Raw genomic sequence first — 27,772 nt, 5'->3', positions numbered from 1 at the left:
GGAGGCAGCCCCCGCAGCTGAAACCCCTTTTCCCCACAGCCTCGGATTTTCCAGAAGAAGCGCTCTCGGGGGCCTCTTAGCGGAAAGCGACGCTGGCGGCGCTGGGCGCCGGGCGGGGCGGGGCGGGGCGGGGCGGGCGTGGCTACGGCCGCGGCCACTGCCGGGTTTTGGTTTCCGCCGGGGCAGTGATCGTGTGCGCAGAGATGTGGCTGCTGGCTTCACTCCTGTGCCTTACGCCCCTGCAAGGTAAGCTGTGGGCAGTGGGGACCTTTCCGACTCCTTCTCTTTTCTTCGTCCTTCTCTCCATGCTGCCCGGGGCAGCGGGAGCGGGGCACCCTCGGCTTCCGCTCCCCGGCCATTCGGCCGGGCTTGTTCTGCCTCGGAGGGGAGCGGCGGGGGCGGGCGCGGTAGGGATCAGCAGGGGGTTCTGAGGTGCCCGGGGAGCTGCCCCAGCTGCCCCCAGTCCCTCACGAGCCCTGCGACAGTGGCTCCGTGCGCGGGGCGGCTGTCCCCGGCCGCTCGCTCGCTGCCCTGCCCAGGGGCGGCGGGCACAACCGGGCGGCTGCCTCCCTCCCGGTTTAGACCTAAAACTAGAATTACGTATCGGCCCATCGTCACGTTCAGGAACTGCCCACTCAACCGGCAGGTTCCCGTGCCCCGTTTGTTTCAAACTGGTGATAACGGGAAGTTTGGGGTGGGGATGTGTGCGATTTTTGTTGCACTCGTGCACAGGCTGTTGATTCCTGCCCCGAGATTACCCCGCGCTGCTAAGGAAGCAGCACCACAGCAAAAGGGCAGCCTCCTCCGCGTCCTGAAGTGTTAAAGAAGTCAGGAAACCAGCTTTTATTGTAGAAGTATTCTTGTCACCTCTAAACGTGAAAGTGCTGTTTAGTTTGAATTCCTGTGTTTGTTCTTGCTCATGGACAAATCATCGAAGTTCTCAATCGTTTTGTGCTGGTTTGGGGAGTTTTTTTAGCAATTGGGTTTGTTTGATGCGTTGGATTTTTTAGTTTGTTTTTTTTGGGTTTTGGTTTGGTTTTTGTTTTTTGTTTTTGTTTGGTTTTTTTTTTTTTTTTTTTTTAGAAGTAAATTATTACTATTATCTGCTGTTAAAATGCTAATCAAATGCCTTCTTAATCCAAATGTCACCGCTGTGCCTTAGGAGCACAGTCCTCACACGCATAGCTTTTGCGCTGGGCTGTGAACATGAAACGTATAAACAAAATTTGTTCATTTTTAAACTTGAAGATGGATGTACAAACTTTCTGTCATCAGAGCGAGCTGCTATTGCTAGATGGGCCAAAAATGATGATTTAATCTATGAAGACCTTTAATTCCTCTAGTCTAAGGGATTTCTTCTGACTTTGGGTTTTGGTTTTTTTTTTTTTTTTTATTGGGACTTTCCTGAATGTGCCTAAAAAGGGGGCTGTTTAAAAAGGAACTTTTCTGCTGCTGAGAGTTCAGAACAACTCCCTGTTATTTCCTCCTCGCATTATTCCAGAGGTCTTCAACTTGTTTTATTTGATATGGCGAGATCCTTTTTCTAAGAGAGTGTTGGGGATCCATGTGTGCAGAGAGGATCAGTGGAGAATCCAGGGCACTGCACACCTGCATGAGTCAGCCCATGTTAAGTCTTAGCTGCAATTTCTTAGGTCACCTGCCCTGCTTTTGCGGAGTTCTAAATGAGTGGGAATAAGGCATGATTAACAGAGTATCTTCTTGTAACTTTTTCTGTGAGTCACGGCAGTTTGTTATCTTGCATTATGTAAATTGGCATGCTGCTACTACTCTGTGCATTTTAGCCCAAGTGCTATAGGCCTACCAGGAAATAGAAGATTACAGGTTTCAAAGAGCATACAATTGAAAGGAAGAGGTGATGGTGCTTAGACAACTGGAGAGGGTAGTTGTGGCGGCAAGTATAATGTCCTACTTTAATGAAAAACGTAGCTAGTTCTGTTGTCTTCTCTGTAAAACTTGAATTCTAAAGTGGTGGATTAGGGCAGGAGATCAGGAATGCAAGCACTTTACTGTTTTTCACTAAACTAAATAGGCATGGTTTCACACCATGGTTTTGTTTGTATAGTTGCATTATTGTTATGTGTGTGTTGACTATATGTAAATGTTTCATGATAATTTTAACAAGGTAAAATAATCCATCATCTCTCTATGTGAAAATCAAGACCCTGAAAGTCAGACTGATCTGCCCAAGTGCATGAAGTAAATCAGTAGCAGTTCAACTTGGCATGCAAGTTTCTAGCCTTGCAAACACCTGTTTTAAATACCAGGATGCTCTTGGTAGATCCTCATCCTTTGTCAGCCTTCCCCTCCAGAATCCTTTCTCCATCCAAATTCAAAGCATTGTACTTATCCTAGTCACATTGCTGAATGTCTGGAGTAGGGAAGAAGATGTCCTTCATTACCCTGTGGGAGCCAGAAGTTGCAGTGTAGCTTTGGTGTCTTTCAGAATTCCTACGGGACACATAGGGTTGCTGCTTTTCACAATGTCAGGCCATGTGAGATTTTTATCGGATGAAACCTCAGACTTGTCAATTACAGCACAAAGCATTGCCTCAAGGCTATGGAAGAACTTTGATATTAGATCTCCCAAGAGCATGCTCCTTCAGTTGTTGGAAGTTCAAGACAAAAACTGTGTTCAGATTTGGGATCCTGGATATTGTATGTGGGTGGAAAGAAAGTCAATGTGGTATCTGTGGCCTAGTTTGGTGAAGGAACCCACAGAAAGGTCTTTGCATCCTCCCTGTGGAGGAGGTGAATTAATAATACCACACCAACAGGAGGATCACAGTGCAAGCCACACCTGAGGGGATGTTCTGTTGCAGGGCAGATGGCAGCCAAACTTCTACTTGCTTTAGCACCATCAGAATCCTGCCCCAAAAGCAGAGGGGATATGGGAAGTAGGCTGGATATGTGAACTAGAGAACCTAGAAGCATCCTGCGTCTGTAGTAAGGCTCATCTGAAAACCACACAACTCTTTCAGTGTTCCAAACATCAACTCTTTTTTATGCAGTATTACTGCTTTCTAGTTCTTGCATATTTAGATGGATTCTTTAATGCCATTTTCATTGTATGTTTGCATTAATTGTTGCTTCTTTTCTCAATTTGCCTTGTTCATAAAAATTGAGTTAAACTGAGAAAACCTGATTCACCTAAAAGCAGAAGTTGCCATCTCCAGTACTGAGCATAGACTGAGAACCTGAGAGCTGACAAAAATAATTTTTCTTTCAGACTTATTCTGAGTGACCAGCATAGAAACCAAACTTCTCTCAATGTTGCTTTTTGTGTCTGTGTCATTTGGCAGTTCAACAAGTGTAGGCTGACTTCTTTCTTTTATTATTATTATTTCAAGATTTCCTATCTTTCTCTATACATACAAATAAATGCTCCTTTCTACATTTGCATTGATCAGAAAAACACTGGGATTGCTCAATGTTTCTTCTGTGTCTCTCCACTCCATGAGAGGTGTCATTGGAACTACACTACAAGGCATTGTGATGAATGTAGGAAAATCTGGACTCCTAACAAATTCAGGTTGTTTGTGGAATGTGGTTATTTTGTGTGTTGCTAATAGAAATATCAAACACAATTTAAAATAGTATAAATTGGAAAAAATCACTTATCAACAGTGTGAAGCTGACATCTGCTTGTGTTCTCCTGTCCCCTTACTCTTGAAACTTCCTGAATAAATAGAGGAAGTTATAAATTCAGAAAAAAAAATTAAACCAAACCTCTGCCCTCTGCATAAAAATTCTTAATAAGAGCTGAGGTTGTTATGTCATATTAAAACCAAATGAAACTGTATTTTTGCATTTCTATTTAACACTACAGGATGAACACAGTGAAAAATTTTTCTGTAAGTTTCATGCCTTAATGCAATTATGATCTTAAACTTTAGAAAGCCAAGATCATCTCTGGATTGCATACACAGACTCCTTTGATCTTGAGTGTGTTAAAGGTGTTAAAAAAAATGCGTGTAGGTTAGTTTATTTTTGGTTTTTTTCCTTACTGGTCCTACTATCTGTTTAGAGCCTCAGGAGAGCCTAGTGGCTTTGTCCAGGGTAGTGTGACTGTGGGCTGGCTGGGTGATCCAGGGTTTGTAAGAGACAGAGGTTGTAATTTGGAGTCTGTTTAAAATGATGTTGCCACCGGTCGGGAGCAGTTCCTGTCTATGGCATCAGTTTGTGCCATCCTTTATAAGTAGAACTGCAAAGATGATCTGGCTGAAAATGAACCCGATTGAAAGAGTTACCGAGACAGATTATCTTCTCAGTGCTGTTGATCACAGAGCCTACATGAAGACTGTTTGTACAGCATAGGAGGTGCTGCTGTCTGGAAGCTGGGAATAAGTTACCAGATGATTTGGAATCATGGAATGGTATGGGTTGGAGGAAACCTTAATGATCATCCAGTTCCAACCTTCTGCCATGGGCAGTGACACCTTCCACTAGACCAGATTGCTCAGAGCCCCATCCAGACTGGCCTTGAACATTGCCAGGGATGGGCATGCATTCTCTGGGCAACTTGTTCCAGTGTCTCTGGACTGCTTTCAAATTGCTGCTTTTTTTCATAGGTCAAGGCAGACTTAAATGCAAGTCAGTCTGCAGGACACGATGATCCTCTGTAGTAGTTTACCACTGCTAAAAGTGGTGATTCCCAGTTCTTCTCCCTTCCTGGCCTGTTCCAGTTCCCAAACCACCCTCTGGGTGAAGAACCGTTTTCTAATATCCAGCCTAAACCTCCCCTGACACAACTTCAGGCTATTGTCTTGGGTCCTGTCACCACAGAAAAGAGATCAGTGCCTGCCACTCCTCTATGCTCTTACTCTCATTCTTCCGTATTTCACTCACTTCTGCTCTATTCCATGCACGAGCACTGGTGTTCCCATAGTAAGTCACATCTGGAAATTACAGTCCTTCTGTGGGTTTTTTTTTGTTGTTTTTCTAGTTGGAGTGGAGGTGTGTGTCAAGTACAATCTGTCAGCAGATTGTACTGTCTATGCCTGTTTCACTGCAGGAACAGGTAGATAAAAAAAAGGGAGAAGGAGGAGCAAGTAAGTCATCTCCATGCTTTTGGTCACCAGCATAATTAAAAAATGACTGGATAGTCTCTACATGGGAATACTGCCTGTTGTTGGGCCCTTGCTGACGGGTATGACTGAAGATATGTAGTGGGGAGGGACCCATGGCTGTTGGTAGGTGCCACCTTTCAGTCCTGCCTTTGCTGATGCTCTGTAGATGTAGGCCCATATTGTCCAGGGGAGCAACACGTCTGTGAATGTGCTGCAGTATGCAGGAGAACACCTCTGCTTTGGATGGTCCATGTAGGATTTGCATTCATTCCTGCACAAATCTGATTTTACCTTGCAACAGCCTGGGCTGCTGTTACAGTTTATTATCATCTATGTTCTCTCTCTCCTGGCTGTAGCTTTTGCCTGTGCTTTTACATCATGGGTTTAAGTGCTTTCTTGCTGGAGTTTGGGAACTGGGTAGTGTTTGTGGCCTGTGGGGGAATTAAGAAGACTATGGTTGGTGAATATTCTCCTAGTCCTTCTAGACCTGAACATTTATTTTAGGGTTTTCTGCACCTGGTGGTTTTGAGGTTTAGGAGGGAAAATAATTGTCTACTGGTTAGAGTTACTGGGGGAATTCAAAATTTTAAAAAAGCTGAAGAGAGGGGTAATTGGGAAGTTACAACCATTAAAAGAAAAATCTATTCTTTAGAAAGCACTACTCCTGAAGTAAATAGTTCCTTGCCATAAACTAATTAGTAAAGACTTTTCCACCCAGTTTCAGCAGGTGCAATGTTAGTGTCTTAATGGTAATAGGACAACCTAGCTGCTGCCTGTATGGACCTGATATATACCTATATGCATTTCAAATAGGTATTTGAGACCAAAAATATTAATGATAACATTAAAAAGGGCTTAGCTTACAGACGTTCTCCAAAATAATTAGGCTTTACGCCAGCTCCAAGAAAAATTGTGAAGAAAGTCAAATCAGGTAGACAAATACAGTAATGAAGCATTTATTGCTGGTAAATGGAGTATTAGTTCTACTTAGTCTAAACTGAATATGGGTACCTTTAGTCTGCTAAAATGCTGAAAGAGTCAAAATCAGTCTGGGGAGCATTAAAACTTGAGTACAGCACTGATTTGTGTGGGTCTGGCTGCTGGAGAAGTGGGAGCAGAAGATGATGTAGACAAGGTGAGGTGGTGGTTTTGCAGAAGAGGCTTTGCCCACACAATGTTAGCTCCCCTTTATCTGTGCCACTTTGAGCATGTGATTTAACTGGAAGGAAAGAACACAAAGACTTGGCATAAGAAGGAATTTGGAGTGGGCTTGAGGAGATACAGGAGCAGGTAGTCTGATGGTTTCTGTAGAGGCTACTGGAGGCCTTAGCACAGCGTTATTTTGTTGTGTGAACTATATCTTGAAATAATAGGCTATAACAAGAAGAGAGGGAGAAAACAAAGAAATAGAAAAAAGGCAGTTCTAGCCTTCCAAAAAGAGTTGTGAGAGAGTGTTTGGTTGTCACTTCTCCTTCTTTGCTCACCACTGTGGAATAGGAAATATGTTTCCATATAAAATGAAGTAGAAAAGATGAGGAAGGGTTTCTTAGGAATTTAGAAAACATGATGACACATGCTTTTTCCAGAAGCTCAAAGATGCACAGTTATGACCTTATGCAACATTTCTGTATGATTTTTTTGAAAAGAGGAAGCTGACGACACAGAATGGGAGACTTCTTCACCTTTTCATTAGACCAGTGAAGCAGGGAAATAAAACCAGAGACTGGATGTTTTAAGGTGGGAGTAGATGACCTTATCCTTGAAGAATAACCTTTTCCTGCTGCTGGGAGCCCTGAATGCCCTTGGGCAGGAGCTCATCAGCTCCTTGCTGCCAAGCCTTTTTTCTACCAGCCAGCAAGAAGAGTGAGCTGAAGACAGCAGTGTCCCCCTGTGCCATGTAGAACCTGTGGAGAGAAAATGTGGAGTTTTTTCAGCTCTGCTTTTCTTCAGTCTCGTTCCTGGGCTTGAAGAAGCATCAATTTTGTTCTCATAACTCCAGCCTGGCACTTATGACTAACTGAAAGAGAGTAAAGACATGGAGCATTTACCTGGATCAACATCCAGATGTAGGAAGTTATAAGTGGTTGGCTGAGCAGTGGTGGCTGTCCTTGCTCGTTTTCTTAGTGCTCAGCAAACAGCTGCTGTCCTTGCTGAAGGCTCCTGTCAACAACCACTGTGGTTTAGCTTCTGCTGATGTCAAGCCACCACAGCCTGGTTGTGTCTGTGAGCCAAAGCTACCGAGAGGTAGAAGTTCACAGTGGGAAGAGCAGTATTTTTCTCCATACTAGGAGTACCATAGGTCTTTAGTCAGTGAGGGATGACTTCTTGAGGAATATGTGCTCCTGGAAATTGTCTCTATGGAACAGCCATCTGTAACAAGACTCCAGGCTTCATCAGATCAAAGTGGCATCCCACCCTACCCAGCATCTTTCAATCTTGTGGTCTCCAGACACAGTCTGGAGTTTCTGCGTTCTTTTTTCTTCTGGAAATCATTAATTGAGATAGGTGGAAAGAGATGTTCAAGCAAAATGTTTAAATCTGCCTGAACAGGGTAGAATACAAAGAAAGCAGGTAGGTCGTGTTGACAAGATGTGGGAGTTGATAGCTTACCCTGATTACTTCTACAATTCCTGGAATTGTGCCTGGAAAAGGCTACTGTGTAAGTGCAGACAACGAGAAGTTGCAACTCCAGTGGTGTGAGAAGAATGCTTTCATGGGTAAATTGCAAACAAATTGGATATTCCATAAAAAGGATGGCATGGAGAAGATGTGTGTGCAGTTCTCGAGCCAAGCACAAGGAAGTATGTTTTTATTGCTTGTGTACACTGTACTGTCAGAGAAAATCTGTGTTTCCATGGTGTGGCAGAAGAGCTGATGAACACTGTCCTTTGCCAGTGGGAAAGGAAGGCCTAGCTGACATTCTGTCTGTTAGGATATAGGAATTGGTGGGTGTTTAAACTGATGCCATTTAGGAATAAATAGAAAAAGATAAAACCCAGAATACTAGCTGTCACCTGGAGCCAGTTGGCCTGAGGAGTAGTTGTCTGAAATATTTATTTCACCATGCATAGCTGCTGTTTAAAGGGAAGTTTTACATGAAGCAGATAAGAAATCCTGCCTTAATATGACACCTCATATGTATTTTAACCATGCCCTTCCTTCAACATAGAAGTAAAAAGTTACCAGCTACTGCAGACCAAAATCTATTCCTAAATGCAAGTGTAACTTGAACCCAAAGTGTTTTTGTCTAATGTTCCTGTCTGCCACGCCATGGTCTTGCAATTGTTTTTGAACCATTTGGAATTATTTGGAAGTGGGAGGTGATTGCTGAAGACTGAAGCAGAGACACAGAGATGCTGATGATGTAAAGGTTGTGGTTCCTTTCCCACAGCAGGATTTTGTCTGTTAGATCAGTAAGTTTTTTTTCCTCACAAATGTAGCTGATTTCAATGAAAATTAGGGAAAATGTCTTATCTCTCTCTGTGGTTTATTTATTTATATTGAATGCCTGGTCATTTTTAGCAGAATGTAATTGACTCAAAACTGAGAGCAGTGGAGGTCTCTGAACAGCTTCATTCTTGCTGACAGCTCTGATAGATCTCAGAGGATGCGATGCTGTTTCACATATATTGCCTGTGACATTTCAAGAGAAATCCCTTATACGTCCATGATTTCAGAGCAGGTGCTTTGATATCAGTTTTGTGTCAAAAGTGTGCTTTTTACTAACAGTGAATATTCATACTGGAAAAAATTGCAGTTTATTTGATCAGCAGAAATTTCAGTCTGGGCGTTCTGCAATAAGATGCTAAAACAGATTTTTGTGGTGACAATTCTTCATTTAGTATTTTTCACCAGATAATGGGCAGGAGGCCTAATTCAAGTGAACAGAGGGAAAGTACTGAGGATAGAAGGGTTTAGGGTAGGGAAGATCATCAGGGCAGTTATTCTGCCGGGGACCAGAATGTGGGAACTGAATTCCTTTGCTGTGCCTGTCATACAGTTGTGTTGACAGCCTGGGTTTCGGTAATTCTTAACTGATGTGTACCTTAGTTTGCAACTTTGTGATATGCTTCTAACCTAAATTTGAATGTATCTGATGTTGCATATGGCATTAGTCAGGCGATGTTTTATAAAACAATTGTTGAAGTAACTTTTTCTTTTTTTCCCTCCGTCTATAGCACACATCGACTGTATGTATGTAGTTGGCATCATGGGAGAAAATTTTACTTTTCCAGTACAAATAGACCAAAAAATAGTGGAACCTGTGTGGAAGAAAAACAAGGATATAGTGGCTGAATGGGAAGAGCAAAACAAACCGACATATTTTGATCCTCTCCGTAACAGGAGTGTACTTATGGAGAATGGATCCTTAACTATATTTAACTTGGAGAAGGATGATGCTGGCATGTATATGTTACAGTACTGGGATTCTGTGAAAGATCACTACTTAGACTTTCAACTTGATGTGTTAGGTAAGTACTGGAAGACCTGCATAAAGAATGTGAACCACTATTAACTTTAAAATGTCTAGACAGGGCATTTGTCAGGGCAGCAAACAGAAAAAGAGGAGGCTGTTCTTTAGCTCTATTTTTGAGTTGCTTAGGCACCTTGAACAAATTTTCAAAGGTGGCATCTCATTTGTGTGCACATAATTACTCACCTTGTGATGACTTCTAGAACGTGTGCAGATGGCACACTGCACTTTCAGGTAGACAGCCAAACTTTTTGAGCAAGCTGACCAGGTAATCCCAGGCATTATATATCTATTAAAGCTATTCCTGCAGGTGTATTATACGTGCCTGAATATATGTGGCATCATCCTGTGCAGATCTACTTAGCCTCACTAGTAGTCTTTGGGAAATATGTGTGACAGTGTCTATTTGTCCTATGAATGGTGAACCTCTTGGACTAGGCCTAGGAGAACCACAAACAGGTGCTTTACATGTCACTTTCAGAAACTCATTTCTTTCTCATGCACATGTTCACACACTCCTACACTTTTGTCTATGCGCTCTCTTGCTGCTTTTGTTTCTCCAGCCCTTATCCTGTGCTGAAATTCTGTATAGTTTATAACTAAAGTAATACAGAATGTTTTTGTTTTTTTTACAGAATGTATTTTTTCTCCTTCTAGATTCCTTTCCAGAACCTAATATAAATTGCAGCACCAGTGATGATGAACTTATATTAAACTGTACAGCACATTTCCAGGGGTCTCTGAGTTATGCTTGGAAGCTCAGTAACAAGCCACACAGTTACCAGAACCAGGAGCTTTCCATCCCTTTGAAGCATGTTGGTACTACCACTAAAGCTACATGTATCATTAAATTTTCACAAACGGAAAGGAGTTCTGAAATCTCTTTGATTCAGTGCCTTCCAGAAGAAAAAGGTAATAAATGTGTCATGTTGCAAACACAGGTCTGAGAGACTTGTTTGGGAAGCAGCATGGCCTTTGAGATTTCTCCTGAGTTCCCAGGAAGTTGAATTCAAAGAGTAAAAAGCATCAGAAGTGATTTGTCTGCTAGAAGTGTGTATAAAGTTTGTGAAAAGTATGAGGCTGACAGTTTGATCCTCCTGGAAAGATACATTTTGCAGCGATCTCCACAGAATAAAAACTTTAGGTGTGACTTGATTGAGTAATAATAAAGATTAGAAGATCTTAGAAGATCTCTTCTGAACCTTCTGTCCTTATTAATGCTAACAAGTTGTCCTCTTTGTACTGCTCTCCATGGATTGGAGTGAAACTATTCAGCCATTTCATCTAGCATCCATAAGATAAAAGAATTTTTCATCTAGCATATGAATGAATCAATGAACATACTGCCTTCCTCTTTCATAGAGAGGTATAAAGTAAAAAAGAGAGTTTTCCTCCTTCTGCTTATTGCTTTGGGTCAGCCTTCAGCTTGAGGCTTGAGTTTTTAGGGATTTTTTAAACACAGTGAGAATATGCCTGGTTTCTAGGGTACGTAAGGTGGTCCCTAACTAGCAAAATTTTTCATTTCTGTGAAAAGTAGTTGTCATGGTTTACTAGTATAGGATTCTTCCTTTACTGGAGAAACTGCTAGAAATGAGGCATTTGGTGGGTTGACCTTGGCTGGCTGCCAGATGCCCTTCAGCTGATCTGTCACTCCCCCTCCTCTGTAGGGTAGGGAGGAGAAAATATGACAAAAGCCTCATGAGTTGAGGTAAGGACAGAGAGAGGTCATTCATCCATTACTGTCAGAGGCAAAACAGACTCGATTTTCGGAAAATGGGTTTAATTTATTGCCAATTAAAGTCAGAGCAGGATAATGAGAAACGAGCAAGTCTAAAACACCCCCCTGAAACCCCTCCTTTCTTCCAAGCCTCAGATTGGCTCCCGATATCATTACGTGGTCTCCCTGAGTAGCACAGGGGGACAGGGATTGGGGCTTGCAGTCAGCAATCAGCTCATTACACATTGTCCTTCCTCACACTCTCTCCTGAACCAGTGTGGGGTCCCTCCCACAGGGGTGAGCTTCCAAGAACTTCGCCAACATGAGTCATTCCCACAGGCCACAGTTCTTCCTGAACTGCTCCAGTGTGGGTTTCCCACGGGGTCACAAGTCCTGCCAGCAGACCTACTCCAGCGTGGGCTCCTCTCTCCACAGGGCCACAGGTCCTGCCAGGACTCTGCTCCAGTGTGGGCTTCCCATGGGGTCACAGCCTGCTTTGGGCATGCGCCTGTTCTGATGTGGGGTCCTGCACTGGCTGCAGGGGAATCTCTGCTCCAGCACCTCCACCTCCTTCTGCACTGACATTGGTATCTGTTGGGCAGATTCTGTCACGTGCTGTCACTCCCTTCTCACCCTTGTTGTTCTTGTCTGGCAGTTTTTCCCCTTTCTTAGAAGTGGTATCCCAGAAATACTACCACTGCTGCTGCTTGGGCTCTGCCGTGGCCAGCAGCAGATCCAGCTTGGAGCCACCTGCTATTAGCTCTATCTGACATGGAGGCAGCTTCTGGCATCTTCTCACATAAACCATCGAAACCTTGCAGTGCAAACCCGATACAAGTATTTGCTGAAATTTCGTTAGTTTGAAATCTGGCTCAGCGTTTCATAGGCCAAGAACTGGAATAGTCGTTGCGTTTCAAGTGCTGATGTGCCTTCACTGAAATGAGATACTTAACATGTAACTGTCCTGGAGGTGGCTTAGAGTTCTGCTAATAACTGATTCTGGTGCATTAATTTATTGAAGTTACTTTTTAAAAAAACAGCTATAAAACATATTTGAGGCTGTATCTCTACCGAACTAGTGTATCACACAGTTGCTTTTTAACTAACCAGTCTTTATTTTTAATTTTTTTTTTTAAAGGAGACAGAAACAGGGGTGCTCTTATTGGAGCTTTTGTCCTTACTGCAGTTATCCTAGTAGGAATCCTAGTATCCCTGTGCAGGAAAGGTATGTATAAGACTTCCTAACTGAGCCTTATGTGCTTCCAGATTATATTCATCTAAAGTTCTGTAGAATGTATGAAAATTTCTGACCATTAAGTGTTTTGTAGAAACAGTAGAAGAAGCAAGTCTAATTTAGGCAAAAATGAATAGATTTGAAGGAAATAATGTACTGAACTTTCTCGCATTCTGACACTGGGCTCCAAGTCTTAGGAAACATAGCAGTTTGCATTTGCATACTTCTTCCGACTGGGTGTTTTATTTAGTGTGCTTCTACTTACCAAGTATTTGTAGCCTCTCCTATTCCTATCTGTGTTTTCACAGCCTTTTTTGAGGGCATAATAAAGCTACTCTCAAGGTCACATTTACTGTTGGGACAGGCTTATACCAGATGTGAATATCATATGCCGGGTCTAATCTGACAACTCAATGAGGTCAACTGATAAATGGGACCTTCTGTGCCTCTTGGCATCCTGTATTGCCATCATCTTGGAGTTCTGTTTTTAAATCCATTCCTACACTGATTTTTGTAAATCTGACAGTTTAATCAGAAATAGTAATTATAGGCTATCACTGTCTATCTTTTTCTGCCACATTTTTGGATTTCTGTGATAAATTGTCTTCTGAATTGAAAAAGAGGGGCACACCATCTTTTCTCTTTGTGTTGGAGAGAGTCCCAAACAGGAATGCATTTCTTCATCCTATGCATGATCTGCATGGAAGATTCATGTTGATTTCCAGATGGGGCCACCACTTGGAGGTGGCTTCAGGGTGAAGAGTGCCGGATGTATTTCCCAACTGGGAAGGACTAATTGATGGTATTCTGATTAGGACATAAATAGATACATATTGTATGTCGAACTTTTGCTTTCCTGTTCATTGTCCATTTACTGTTGGCATGGAATCATAAAATAAACTAGGTGGGAAGACATCTCTGGAAGTTTAGTCCAGCTTGCTGCCCAAAGCATGACTAGCTTCACAGCTAGATCAGGTTGCTTAAGGCCTTGTCCAGTCAAACTTTGAATAGTTCCAAGGGTGGGAATTTCCCAGCCTGTTACAGCACGTGTTTAAGTGCTGAATCACTCCTTTAGAGAAGGATATTCTCCTTATTTCTGTTAGGGATTGCCCTTTGGCAATTGGTAGGCATTTGCTTTTGGTTTTTTGTTCTGTACTTCTGAGAGGAGTTTTCTTTGTTTTCTGTAGTTGTAGACTGCAGTTAGCCATCATCCTCTTATCCTTCTTCTTGAGGCTGAACAAACCAAATTCTCTCAGCACCTCCTTGCACAGCTCCTGTTCCTAGACATCGTGATGGACATTTGCTGGACTAACTTCAGAAAGATGGTGTTTTTACATTAACAGGGAGACTAAAACTAGAGAGAGTACTCCACATGTAGGGTCCTAAATATTGAATAGAGAGGAGGAATTATTTGTGTTGCTGGGCTGACTGCACTTCTGCTAACACAACCCAGTATTTGGAAGACTTCTGCAAGGGCACATTTTTCTGGGTAATGTTCAGCTTGTTCATGCTTTCAGGTCCTTTCCTGCAGAGCAGTTTCCTAGCCAGGCAGAGCCTAGCCTGTAGTGGTCCATGGGATGACTTCAAGAGATTCAGGACTTTGTTTGCCTTTGAATATCACATCTTTTCTGCCAGCACGTTTCTCTGAATTGTTGAATTGGCAACCCTGCTTTCCAGCATGTTCCCTACTCTTCCCAGTTTGATGTCATCTGCAAACTTTGTGAAAGTGCCTTCTGTGTTCTTGTTCATGTTGGTGGTGTTAAACAACACTGCTCTTGGTGTTAACAGACAAAGAATGTCACTCAAATCTGACCATCAGTTAGAATCAAAGCAATTCAGTTACTTCCCCTGAAACAGTGAGGGTTTGAACATGCAAGAAAATAAACCTGTTACACCTTGGTAGGATAAGCGTTGCACAGGTATATAACTTCGGCAAAGAGCAAAGTTTGCTGTTTTAAGTATAAGACATATATATAATCATAAATTGTTAAGCTCCACCTTAGATTTGGTTATATGTGCTCTGACTTGCTGTTGCAGGAGACCCATTCTATTGATCTCTCACTGACTGTCTTTCCCTCAAAACAGTATTTCATTCTTTGTGCTTCCTCGAAGTCAAGTATTCAATTGCATGTTCTCAGTGAAGTCTATTTTTTTTTTGTTTGAGGGTTGAAGAGGGGGATGGAATGGTTGGAAGCTGTCAACAAGTTTCCAAAGGAACAAAACTTTATTTCTGAGTAATTTCTCCAAATACTGTATTTGTGTGTAGGTATAAATAAACTGGGAACAGGAAGAAGGACTGCTCACGATAACAGTCCAGTGAATGGCTCAAGTAAGATGATGTCACAAATGTGTGGAAATTACATTTATGCTTGGTCTGAGCTTGTCATTTTTTTTCCTGTGTCAGTATAGTCTTTCATTGGAGATATAAAGGAGTATGTTTTCATTGAGTGTAGTTATTTTTTCTAGGTCAGTAATACATACTTCCTAAAACAAATACATTTCTTTATAGGAGAACATGAGAAACTTTTCTCTGGGAACAGCCAACAACAGCCTAACTCAGAGGGAGGTAAGAAACCGGTATTAGGGTATTAATGTTTCTAAACACCTGCTCTTGGTTGGAGCAGGGAGTCTGATTTGTTCTTTCCCTTTTTCTGCACGGTCTGAGCTTTTGAATGGGTTTTCAAAGTGTGCACATGTAGACTCAAAATCTCAGTTGAGGTCCAATATGGGATGATTATAGGAACCTGCACTTAAAGAATGTGTTAGTGGGGCTGACAAAATTACTGACAGTGAATGGCCTGAGATTTTCCTGGTCAACAGCTGTCTTTGGAGGTAAATTACCTTTCTAGTAGTGGAGAATTGGGACTGGCTTCAGGAGGAGGGCTGGAAAAGTGCACACTGTAGGGCAATTTTTCGTTCCTCTCTTCCTGTCCAGATCTCTGCCTGGGCTTCTGCTGTCCATTCTAATCTGCACTGAGTTTTATTGTTTTTTTTTTTTTTTTAATTTGGTTGGTTGTGGATTTTTTGTTTTGTTTTGTTTTGTTTTTCCTTAGTGTTTTGTTGGGGTGCTTTTGGGGTTTTTTTTACTTCCTTAATTTGCAGCAAGATTGCACTGTTTTCTGCTTCTTGTGTGTTGGGATGTGGAAATGAGTCTATATAGTGAGCAGCTAAGGAAGGGGACAACTCCTTTATTCTTCCTAAGGATGAATTTAGCTACCATGTTCTAGCTTTAACATATATGAGCCTTGTTTCCAGGACTGTAGTCTGTTTTTAGGAACCAAACAAAATTAAAACCCAAGGCAGTCTGGGGAAAGCAGGGAAGACTCTTAAAAAATGTTCTGTTACCAGACCAATCAGTGTTTCAGTTGGGAATGGCCAAAGCTCCAGCCCTCAGGTGGCAGGCTCAGTGCCCTCTTGGAGTGTTCTGGTGTTTACAGTGCCTTCATGTAGGGTGCTCAGTCTGGTACCTTACATTTGTTAAAGCTGTGGTTCTAGCCCATGGTTCAGAGACTGCAAAAGTTGAGACTATGGATGAATCTGAAAGTGAGAAAAGGAGAAGGATGGGTAGGGAAAAAAAATAAACCTCCCAAAACCCCTTATTTTGGTACTGCACTGAAGTTTGCTTTAGAATGTTTCTATTAAAGATTATTTAAGGCCTGCAAAGAGGAAGGTTTAAAGTTCATGTTAATGCAACACAAAGATGAAGCAAAAAAAAGAGGTGCAGATTCTCCTCTCAGCTATCTCTGTCTTTTTATGGCAGATCTGTGCAGCTTTAACAATAAATCTGCATCAGCAAGACTTTTGTAAAGCTGTAGGCATAAATATAAAAAATGTTAGTCATGATCTGCAACCTTAAGTGGTTGCTGGAGGGAAATTGAAATTAATTTTGAGTCCTTAAAGTGGCATAACATAGTGGTTCTCAGGAATATCTGTTAAAAGTGTTACAATGAAGTTGTCACTTTAAGGCTGAGTTGCATATTTTGCAGACTATTTTTCTACCTCCATATACGTTTCTGGAAAAGGATTTCTGTTTTCTTGCAGCCGCATTTTCACACGCTCTTCATGATGAGGATGAAGAGCCTGAAGAAGGTAACAAGTGAAATGGAGCCCTAAAACAGAGGAACACGAAGGGGGAAAGTAATTTTACACATTACCTTTTGTAGTCCAAGCCATATTAGTATGTTCTGAGTATAGAGTTTACCACTCCCCTGTTGGCCTAGAAGAACCTATTGCCTTAGGAACAGTAAATGTTGATGAGTAGATCACTAGAAGAGAAATCAGAAAGACCTGGAGGTGGTGCTTGCTAAACAGCACAGAGCAAACACTTTCTTGGGGCTTCACTTTCCCTCTTGATATGATGAGAATGATGCTGCTTTTGCTGGATTTGCAAACCATTTTATCATCTCTGGGAGAAATAACAAAGCATGGAGGAAATATAAGAGCCTCAGCACACCAATTTAGAGATGGAATGCTTACCAGCTTGCAAAATTCATATTTGGGAAATATTCCATCTAGAAATATGCTTCTCTAAGGAACAAAGCCTGCTGTATCTTCCATTTTCTTTATGCTTTAGGAAAGTATTTTGACTGCATTCATCAGGCAGTTAAGCAAAAGTCCAGTTTTTTTCCTTTGTCCAGTTAGTGTAAATTTCAAGGGAGTTCTGGGACCTGTATTTTTTCTTGAAGTTCTTTTTACTCCAAAGGGCTAGTGAAGTTGAACATTATTGTTCAACTCGAGAAAAAAAGTAATTTTTTCCCCAGTCTGTTGCATTAGTGATTTATTCACTCATTAACTCTTCCACCGTTTTCCACAAGTGGCTGATTATAAGGGGTTGAAAAAGTCAGAAGTCTTTCCTATAAATGAAAAAAATCACCAATGCTGACAATAAGGAAAGGAAACTCAGAAAAATTCAGAAGCCCCTGGGGTTTGCTTCTTATTCTTCTTGCATGTATTGTAATGGGTATAGAACAGCTTTCTTTCATGTGAAAAAATAGAGATTGTGTAGCTGATGGTGAAGGTGTGGTGCAGTGTGGGATTGTGTTATCACTTGTGCAACTATTTCCATATACATAGACATGGGTATAGGAAAAGGAGGCTTATTTTATGCCCATCCTAAAGTAGAAAGGAGGGAAACACACAGTTCAGGCAAGAGAGAAATGAGGTCCATAGATAAAGGTTGTCAGTTTGGATATGAGATGCAGAAAATCAAATCCTTTATTTTGTTGCAGAATAGAATGGGAGCATCAGGAAAGGGAGTTAGTGCACCTCTGTGCAGTATATCCAGCAGCACCTGGGGAACAGGCAGTTACTGCTATATGGATGGGAAACAGTAGGCAAGGCTCTGATGTTCTCTGAAATGTATGTACAAAGCAATTTCAAGTTGGGCTTTTGCTGATAGCATAGCAGTACTTAACTTGCAGAGAAGATGTGCTCTGAGCCCTGGGCTGCATAGAGCAGTGGCCTGTGCTGGGGAAGGGCAGAAGCAATGGAGTGTGGTCCTGAGAGACTGCAGTTGCTTTCTGATCTCTTTTCAGACACAGCATTGAATGAGGATGACAGTGCCCTGAAAGACAAGCAGATAGTTAAGAATGCTGTAAATCAGGAAGGTGAGTGCCTGTTCTATGGATCAGTCAGTGCTACTGACCCAGTAGACAAATTGACCATGATCCCGTCATAGAATCATAGAATCTCGTGAGTGAGGGACAGATCAGGATCAACTCCAAACCCTGGCCCTGCAGATGACACCCCAAAAATCACACCATATCCCTGAGAATGTTTTTCAGATGCTTCTTGAACTCTGTCAGGCTTGGCACTGTGACCACTTTCCTGAGGAGCCTGTTCCGGTGCCCAGACATCCTCTGGGTGAAAATCCTTTCTGCGATATCCAATCTAAACCTCCCCTGACTCAGGTTCACTCCATTTCCTTGAGTCCTATCACTGGTCATGAGAGTGAAGAGATCGTACCTGTCTCTCCTACTTTCGGTGTCTTAACAGAGTATGCATGATGGCAGTGTACTACCCTCACCTAAATGCATAACAAAACTTAATGACAAGTATCACTCCCTTCTGACATGTGCACAGCAGGACAATACAGTTGTCTTGCAGCTGTTTGCCTGGATAGAACTGTCCTACATAGAGCTCTGAAGGAAACCATCCAGATCTCCAAAGTTAGCATAAAAATTGTCTGGATTTTCCTCTGTCTTCTGAGTAAAGAATTTTTTCTGTCCCTTGGTGATGCACTCAAAGGTACATGTAAAAGAAGACATCCCTCAGTGTGCACACAAGCCATAATCTACCCTCTGTGATCCCCAGAGGTGCAGTGCAGAACTCAGCCAGGATACTCCTTCCTGCCTACTCCTAGCCTGTCCATTCTGGCCCTATATGAGCAGAGAGATATTGTGCAGAATGAATTTAGATATTTTCCAATCCCTGAGCTCCATGAAATTAGGATGGCTAGGGAAGCTGATTCAAATCCACAGAAAAAAACAGCATCCTGGCCATAAAGACTGGGGTCAGAGCAACAGCTAATCAGCTTCTTTGCTGGGGCTGCTAGAACTGAAGAGTCATATAGCAGAGTGATTCTTCAGAGTGCCTTTCAAACATTCAGGGACCAAAGGAAAAAGCATTGTATGTCAGGGAACGCTGTGTCTGCATCCTAGAAAGTAAAGCTGAAAGTAGAGGAGTATGCCAAAGGTCAGATTGCAGCAAGAGAGGAGGGTAGAGAACTATTAGGGAGCAGTGCTTAGAAAGCCAGAAGCACATGGGAAATGCTTATGGGGCTGATGACCTAGTTTGTCTGGAGGACATTTGGTCCTCTTACCAGCCACAGTCAAAAGGAACTTGTTCCTTGTGTTCATGCTCTGAAATGGTGGAGCCTGAAGGCTCCGATGCCCCAATGACATCCACTGACAGTTGTTATAAGCAACTGTGTCATTCCTTACCAGCACTTTCTTGAAAGGTATAAAAATTCTCTGTGTTCCTCTGCCCGTATGGAAAACACTACAACACCACAAAGCTGAGTCTTGAGTTACGTCCAGACCTGAACTGCCATGTTCTGCAAAACTTTCACTTTCTTGGGTTTTTGTTCCTTTTGAATTTACTAATTTTACACTGTATTGCAGTCCAGAAAATCTGGTTTTCACCATTTTACATGGGGTAGACTACTTCAGTTGGTGCTTCATTGGTTTTAGGAAATCCCGCTCCAAAAAGATTATGTGACCTGTCCTTGTGACTTTCCGTGATTGAGGTATTGCAGTGTCTCTAAGCAATATTTTGTTTCACTGATCTTACTGTATGCAAAGTTTTCCTAATAGCTCAGTCTTCCTTGCTGTAGTTAAGTCCTTCTCCTTTCAGTGATATTACTCAATGTCTTGGGGTGACTGTATGATGCCTATATATTTTTCTTTTTTTTTCCAGAAGGACCTCATTCAGAGGTTTCCTCCAAAGTTTGTCCTAAACCAGGACGCTCACAGCCACAGGGAACAGAGTATTCCTTCCTTTTCTGCAGGCTTTCATGCAAAGAAAGACTGTTGAACATCTTCCTCAGCTGTGCTTTTTCAACCCTGACATCCTTATTCCCATGCAGTTTATTCCCATACATTTTCTTTTCTGATGATTCCTGCTGCTGTCTTCTGATATCTTGCTGTGTGGTCTGTATCTTCTTGGGAGCAGTGCCCAAAGCTGAATGCCAGGCTGTCATTTGGTCTTGTCCAAATTGAACAGAACAAGATCTATTCAAGGCCTTATTCCAGTTACACACTTGCCAAGGTGTTTGCTGTTTTGCCCTGGTACAATGTCCCTGGCTCTGCCAGTGACAGTGCACATTTATCCAAAACTGTGCAGAGCTTTTGCTCAGCTGGTTATTCTCCATCACACAAAAGGGGAAGTGCTCATTTCTACCTGAACTAACCACCTTGCAATTATCCTTAAACTCAGCTTCAACCTTGATCCTCTTTCCTAGTGTTCTGGACTGGAACTCCAGCAGTGTCATTCCCCTGGCTGAAACACATCATCTACTTTATCACCCAAATCGTTACTGAGAATACCTGCTACTGGGCCTCCTCATTCCTATTACAGTACAATTGCTGGCAGAATTGTAGATTTGTATGGTAGAATAGGTTTAATCCTGCTTGTGTCTAGGTAAAATCCCTGTATGTTCCTTCACACACCTCCTGCAGCTGAGGGTCATTCAGGCAGAAACTGTTCCCAGTTTTTTCCTGAATTGCCTTCAGGAGAAAAGGTAAAAGGATCCAGGATGCTACTTCGAAGAAGCGTAAATCATGTTTCTGCAAAAGTTCATTCAATTATTAGGTGAGGAAGTGCTGCAGGAGCAGCCTTATGAAGCACTCTCATCTTCATTTTGGCAATCAGGACTACACTATAATTCAGTTTCTATAGTTAGGCAGACCAATTATGATCTATTATCACAGCTTGTATTTTTAAGGCATACCTGCTTATGTCATTACAAGTATTAGCACACCAGCCAATGCTTTTCAAATCCCTTTGCAGGCAACCCTTTGAGATCCTTTCTAGAAAAAATGTAGTTTTTGACTTCAGGACTGGACAAAAAGGTCAGGCAAATAATGGCCAAAGCATAAAAGTGAAACTTGGATATGGATAGCCCTTAAAAATCTTAATGGGCTACAGTGCTCGTGGATAAAGTCCCATAGGAGTGGCTGTGCATACTGAAACTGAATTCAGTAAGGCATCACAGAAGAGCCACTGAGCACGGTGTAGTGCTTAACCAAGCAAGGATGATGTGGATGAGACTTGCAAGAACTTTTTCGTGTTTGCAGGTCTCTCTGGAATTTATCATTATAGATTCCAGCTGATTTTAAAAATTTGAAGGTTTGAGCGCTGAGGACTCTGAATGTGCTGGCCTTTTCCAGAGCACTCAATATGAGCCTTATTTCTGTTGCTCCATTGGATGTATGGCAACATTTTGTTGACTTAAGAATGACGTTATTAAAACATCATTAAACACTTGGAAAAGTTCCCAGGCCAGAAAACAGTCTAGAGATACTATGTAGGAATTTATAACAGTGATTCTCTATTCTTTCTAGTACTTTAGGGCAGATACTTGGGAGAACCCACCTGATCTCCTGTCCCTGCTCCAGCTCTCCTCCCATCTGTGATTGCTTCCAGACATCCAGAAAGGCTGATAAGCTCAAGTTAGGCTTTTACATGCTGGTGTCACTCCAGGTGTCCTTCTCAGAAACTGGAAATAAATAGGCACCACTAAACGGCTTCTAGACCAGGAAGGGAAAGTAATTTCCACAGATGAGGTCTGAGATGAACAACCACTCAGATGTGTCAGATCAGAGTTTCTATATCACTTAGCTCAGCCAGATCAGAGTCAGTGTCATTCTGCTTGTTCTTAATCCCACCTTGCCGGCTCTTGGACACGGCTGACGTTACAATCTCACACCCCACTGTATTTCTTTGACCCTTAAAATTTCACTGATTACATGACACTGAGTAATAATGGGAGAAAAAATGTGAGAAGGAAAAAGTTGATTAGAGATTTTGCATGGTGGACGTTTGTCATCGGAGACTTTATGGCTGAGAGCTAAGTGCTCCAGCCTGCAGTCCCTCCAAAGATCTTATTGGTAACATATTGTAGAGTCCGGTTTTGCAATGTAGTATTTACGAGAATCACTGCCTATAAAATCCTAGACTTTCTCTTTGATAAGTAATATTTAATTTGTAAGTTATAAAACATGTAACAGCAATTGTAACTTGGTAATTAAGAATGGGTTAGATAGCTAATATATATTGGTCATGTGTAAATAAAGATAAGAGAGGAAAACTACCAATAATTTTTTAAAAGATTAGCAAAAATAGAAGGTAGGGAGAGGAGACTAAGGGTGTTAAACATTGCTAATATTTGCTTGCTAATTATTATAGTTGCTTTTTTGGAATGAGAAATGTTTTTCATATAGTTTCTCATATAGAATGCAATTCTTTATATCAAATGAACTAAATAGGAATGCCTGATTTATTTGGAAGTATTCACAATGATCTTGGCAGATTAGGCATCTAGCCATGCTGCATGTGCCATGCTGGAGCGAACACTCTCAGAGTCCAGTATAATTTCCCAGAATCATGAACTCTTCTCTTCTCTACCAGCTCCCTTCACTGGCTGTGAAAAGAGATGCTCAGCCCTAAAAGGGCCTAGCTGCTGCTGGGCTTTACCAGAAATTCAGATGCAAATTGAATTTACATAGACCGTACCTTTGATTTTTCAGTGCAATACACTGTAGCATTGCTTGGCTTTCTCCCAGGAGCTGCATCCATGTTTGGTTGTGATCTCTAGATCAGCAGATTCCTAGAGCTAATACTGAATGCATTTCATGTTGTTTGAACAGTGCTTTTGTCTTTAGGTTGGGCTCCATACCTACTCTATGATGCATGCTTGAATAAATTGTCCCAAATTCACATGAACTTATTCAAAACTTGCTGCCTCTTTTAAGGTCTGCTCTGAAATGGGCTTTCATAGGGGTTCCTCTTGGCTAGAGTGGCACCTCCTGTCCTGCCTTCTGGCCACCTGCTGTTGGCTGTCACTGGAAGCAGTGAAGCTTTCAGCATGACAGACTAGACCTGGTCTGTGTAGTGCATTCTACATTTAAATGAAAAGTAAGAATCAGTTACAAAATGAATTTTCAGCAGTTTGCTGAACATTAGCTCTGTTCTCAGCCGTCCCTTTGCAATTCTCCAGCTTCAAGAGAAGAAAATGAATTCCCTAATTCCTCTAACTTCAGAGTGAATGTAAAGGAAATGTGCAACTTCCTAAAGGATATTTTATCTAATTTTTTTTTTCTGTTCTGTTTAGTGAAAGAGTTAATTCTGTATTTTTATTTGAACATACCTATTTTGTACACATTGTTTATTCCATTCCAGCCTAGCTCTGCAGGGATGCATTGAAGCCTTCTCCTTGCAGCCCAGCATGCATCCTCAGAAATTGTGTCAGCTGCACCATGAAATTACGGTCTGCAGGAATTGCCTCACTCTCCAGTACTTACTGTGCTCCAGAAGGGATGGAAATGTGTTGGAGCTTTGTTTACCCTTGGAACTGATCACCTGGGTGATCTCTGAAGCTCCAGAGCCCACATAATGACACTTGGTCAGTGATGACTGAACCTTTGTTAGTGATGACACTGAGGAGCTCCTGGAACTACCTAGCCTTCTCCTGCCTGCCAGTGTACCTGCCTTGGCACACGCTCAGTTTTTCCTCAAAGAGACCCACCCCTGCCACCTTACCCTTGGTCTGTGAGTTGAACAGCAGAGCTGAAACACAAAGCACCTTTTCTAAGTAAGTACCTGGTTTTAAGGGAGGACCTTGAACTGTGAAGCGGTGCCAGTGTTACCAACGCAGCTTAAGTTTGTTCTTTTTTCACATAGTACATGACCTTGCTTCACCTTCCAGACCCTGAGCTATGATTTCTGCTAAATTAAATAGCACTGCAGTGTCTGGAACTGTCTCTCCATTTAAATTCTCCTTCCTGTGGTGAAGTGCTGCTTGCTGTGTTTGTATCATCATCGTCACATGTCTTCAGCTCAAAGTCACTCTGTGCTTTGTTTTCTCATCCTCATTGCATGGATTGGCCCCATCTCAATTTGCATTTGCCCCATCTTCCCTTGACTGCCGAACCAGCATGCCATTCAATGGAGTAGTGTGGACAAGCCACAGACACAGTAGTGTCGATAAACTACTGGGTGGCAGCAGCATGGATAAACCACGGACAACTGTTCCCTCCTTGGATAAACCAAGCTGTGCTCTCCTTTGCTCTGTGCTGTTCCTGACTGCTCTTTAGCAACTCCTGCCTGCAAGCATCCAACACAACACTGTGGCTTGCTCCAGCATGGCATGCTGTGCTGTGAAAACCTCACTATGATTGGTTGTTGTCCTGGGGTGACTTTTGTCATGTTGACTTGTATCCCTATTCATCTGTTTAGCCCAGAAGTAAGTTTTGTACCTTTAAGGTTGGATCTAAGAGTGAAGAGGGGAGAAGGAGAAGCACTGGAATGTCTGAGGCAGTTGTTTTCAAACATAGAGATAGGAGTTTCATTGCTTCGTCTCCTGGACTATGTCGCTGTGGTGGATAGTGGGAGAAAGTCTCCTTTACTTTTAGTTAGTTTTTGACTAACTGAAGCAGAGAAGTTCCTTGGACAGTTTTATTTTTCCTTTTTTGAACCTGCTCTGGACTGGAGACCTGGGGGGAGCACCAGGAGCTTACACCTGTGGCCCACCAGGCCAGTGCCAGAGGGACTGATAACAGACTGAGCCGAGCTACCACCAACAGGAGAGAGACTTTCTGAATTTGTCATCTCTTTGGAGTGGCGAGAGGCTTTATTGTTTGATATTGTTCATTTTTTGTGCTGGGCAGTGCTTTACCTGTTGAATAAATGAGTTTCCTCCACTTCTCTCTGGGGAAATTTCTTCCCGAAATCTGGGGAGAAGCCCCTTGGATTTGCTTCCTGGGGGGACCCGTTGGAGGTTTTCTCCCAAATTTGCCCTAAACCAATACAGTTGTGACATCACTTTCAAGTTATTTCAGGTATTTGAAGTGAAAACAATACTCAATGACCATGGCCAACAGCACTAGGTTGAAGTCCAAGGAAAGATGGACCAAGTACAGTGGTGATGCAGCCACGGCACCTGAGACGATTCCTGTCCTGTGAAGTGTGACAAACATGGTGACAAACCAGGGTGACAAACCTGCCATGCCCCACCCAGTGGGGATGTCGAATGCCAGTGCCTCTTGCACCATGCACTCAGCTGCCTGTAAGCTGCACTGCCACAACACTCACCAACACAGTCTGTGATTGGCACACACAAGAGGCAATAATGTTGTCTTATCTAGAGGTGATAACATCACCAGCGTTAAGGAAACTTCGCTGTCTGACCATTGAGGAGCCACTCTGGCAGTCATACTTGCATCACCAAAACCCTTTCACAGCCTCACCCCCACACTCACAGTCACACCTGGTTTTCTCACCAGATCAATACAAGGTTTCCCATGTCAGACTATGTGATAGGTTGACTTAGGAAGAAGAAACTCAGAAGAGATTCTTCCTAAGGGAATTTCCTCTGTGGGGGTTGGGATACCTGCAACAGCCAATTAGAGAAAGTTAGTTCGCTCCGTGAACACACATTTTGAGGAAGGTAATCCAGAACTGAGGCTCTTTGTCTTCTGGCGGCTGAGCAGGTAACATCAACCCCGCTTGGGCCCCGTTTGCCAACGAGGGGGACCCAATGGCCGGAGGGAGAAAAAGTTGTGTGATAAGACCTTCACGGCTTCCTCCTCCACGGGCCTGCGGCTCTGGCGTGGGGGGGGAGGCCGACTCTTGCTGCTGTTGGACGGGCCGGGCCTGCCCGGGTGGCCATGAGCAGTGTGGGGCTGCAGCCCAGCCCCAGAAAGGCTGAGTGACACCTCAGCCACCCCCAGCACGGCCTGAGCCTGGCCCAACTCTTGTAGTTGTGTTAAACCTTAACTCTTTAGTGCTCAGATAAGATTTGCAAAGCCTCCAGCCTTTCCTTTGAATATGAAAGGGAATAAGAAGATTTCTGAAGTCAGTGATGTAAGAGCTAAGTTTTTAAGATGGAAGGAGAATGAGAAGATGCTGAAATGGCTGAAAATCTTTTTGTGAAATTGTAGGAATGAACTGATGTACTGAATATTCCTATAAACCATGGAAAGAGACATGGGAGGATGGAAATGTTCCATTTAATAGATGATTTAACTAAAGAGCACCTGTGTTGAGAATTTCTGTCCTGAGAAAAGAAGGGGATTTCGGTTTTCTGAAGATGAAGCCTGAGCAGAGAAAAAGGAGACAGAGAGAATATTTGCGGTTGAACATTTCATTCTTAAAAGTAATACCCCATGGAGCAGACATGGCCCACATCTACAGCTTTGGGACGGCTGTAGAGTTGGGAGGAGCGTCACGGTTGCAGGTTCCCGGGCGGATGCAAATCGTGAAAGATAAAACCACAAGAGAACTGTTTTTTTCCTTGTGGGAAAAATCCCTACAACTTCAACAAGAAGAAGCTTCTCTCTCCAGGAGTGAACTGAGAAAGACTAAATTGGGCACTGACCGAAGTATTTGTTATATGTTTGTTTTGTTGTTATGAAGATTGGGAGAGGGAGGGAGGGAGTGATCTAAAAAAAATCTTATTCTGAATTTTTTTTTCCTCTCTTTTTGTTTGTGTAGTTAATAAATCTTCTTTTATACTCTCTCAAGTTTTAGGCCTGCCTTGCTCTTTTGCTCCTGGTTCTGTCTCACAACAAGAAAAATAAGTTTATTCAAATTGGCAACACAAACTCAAGACATTAATTTGGTGCGTTGGCCGGGAAAGTCAAAATTAAACCAAGACAGACTCTCAAATGTCTTGAAGAAGCTGTCATCTACAAGAGTTCAACCTGCAGCTGGCACTGTAGCTGCACTATGAGCTGCTAACACTAAATGTATTCCTTGAAACCCAGGTTGTGCCTGGTGCTCCTTATGCTCCAGAGACTGTGTGCATCCTTGCCTGGGCTTCATGTCCCTCTGTGCTCAGGAAACATGGTGGATGGCCACTTCCTACTCCGGGGCTCTGGTGTTTCAGGATATGTAATGTCTGTGTGTTTGTGTTCTGCTTTCCTTAACAGGCAGTTATTCGTATGACTTTGTACTTGACATAATTTAATGACTGCTTGTCGTTTAATATTATTCTTCTTCAGTATCTGTAATTTAGGCAAAATTAATTTTTCTTTTCAACAGGAAAATACCTGTATTCATCCTTCTTTTGTTGAGTAAAATAAACTTCATTGAAATACTAAATTATTGGGAATATGTTCATTTTGTCTAGATGGTAACTCTTCCTGAGTACATGAGAAATAATAATGTACTGACTTGGAGCATTCTTGTGGAACACTGGTACTTTTCCTTTGGTGATCATATTAGAGGAAAACATAATGTATTTATAAAAATTAATTCAGTAACTAAGTATATGTGTGGTTTCAGTATGACTTTCTCATAATATTGGGTTCTTATTTACCGGTGTATTGAAGATTTAGAATTCATTTGAACTCTAGACTAGTTCATTGGGCTGCAAACATCATGTTTCACATAAGTTTGTTTTTTCCACACAGTAACTGCAAGCTGGTGGAAGCAATAGGACTACTAATAGGCTTGTTCGTGGACAGGTAGGTGAGGTGCAGTCACTTTAGTTCATATTGCTAAAATGTTGTAACACAGAGAAAAAGCTGATACAGTGTATG

The 27,772-nt window shown here is 42.3% G+C and overlaps 1 protein-coding gene across 14 annotated transcripts; it reads left to right on the top strand.

The window, feature by feature from the left end:
• The first annotated feature begins 130 nt into the window (after window positions 1-130).
• CD58 (CD58 molecule) lies at window positions 131-27,332 on the top strand. 14 transcript variants are annotated; one of them, XR_015801219.1, is made up of 10 exons: window positions 132-246; window positions 9,266-9,559; window positions 10,219-10,473; window positions 12,417-12,503; window positions 14,779-14,841; window positions 15,022-15,078; window positions 16,554-16,601; window positions 18,047-18,118; window positions 23,412-23,823; window positions 26,754-27,332. XR_015801219.1 is itself a non-coding variant. In XM_014888900.2 (9 exons), exons 1-9 carry the CDS (start codon window positions 204-206, stop codon window positions 23,414-23,416), a joined length of 924 nt encoding a protein of 307 aa, XP_014744386.1. In that variant the 5' UTR covers window positions 132-203; the 3' UTR covers window positions 23,417-24,931. The 14 variants fall into 14 exon arrangements, 9 of the variants coding, with proteins under 9 accessions (XP_088015132.1, XP_014744386.1, XP_088015133.1 ...); XR_015801218.1 differs by having other exon boundaries at window positions 26,171-27,332; XR_015801217.1 differs by lacking the exon at window positions 26,754-27,332 and adding an exon at window positions 24,468-24,931.
• Window positions 27,333-27,772: the final 440 nt, after the last annotated feature.

Source organism: Sturnus vulgaris, chromosome 2 (assembly GCF_052056855.1).
Source record: "Sturnus vulgaris isolate bStuVul1 chromosome 2, bStuVul1.hap1, whole genome shotgun sequence".
Classification (NCBI taxonomy): Eukaryota; Metazoa; Chordata; class Aves; order Passeriformes; family Sturnidae; genus Sturnus; species Sturnus vulgaris.
The sequence above is the reverse complement of the archived record's forward strand: the minus strand, read 5'-3'. Positions and strand labels throughout refer to the sequence as shown.

Coding starts and splice junctions, on each gene's coding strand:
- CD58 (XM_014888900.2), top strand. CDS start 204: ATGTGGCTGCTGGCTTCACTCCTGTGCCTTACGCCCCTGCAAG. Junction 10,474..12,416: donor GTGCCTTCCAGAAGAAAAAG/GTAATAAATGTG, acceptor TTTTTTTTAAAG/GAGACAGAAACAGGGGTGCT. Junction 14,842..15,021: donor CAGTCCAGTGAATGGCTCAA/GTAAGATGATGT, acceptor ATTTCTTTATAG/GAGAACATGAGAAACTTTTC.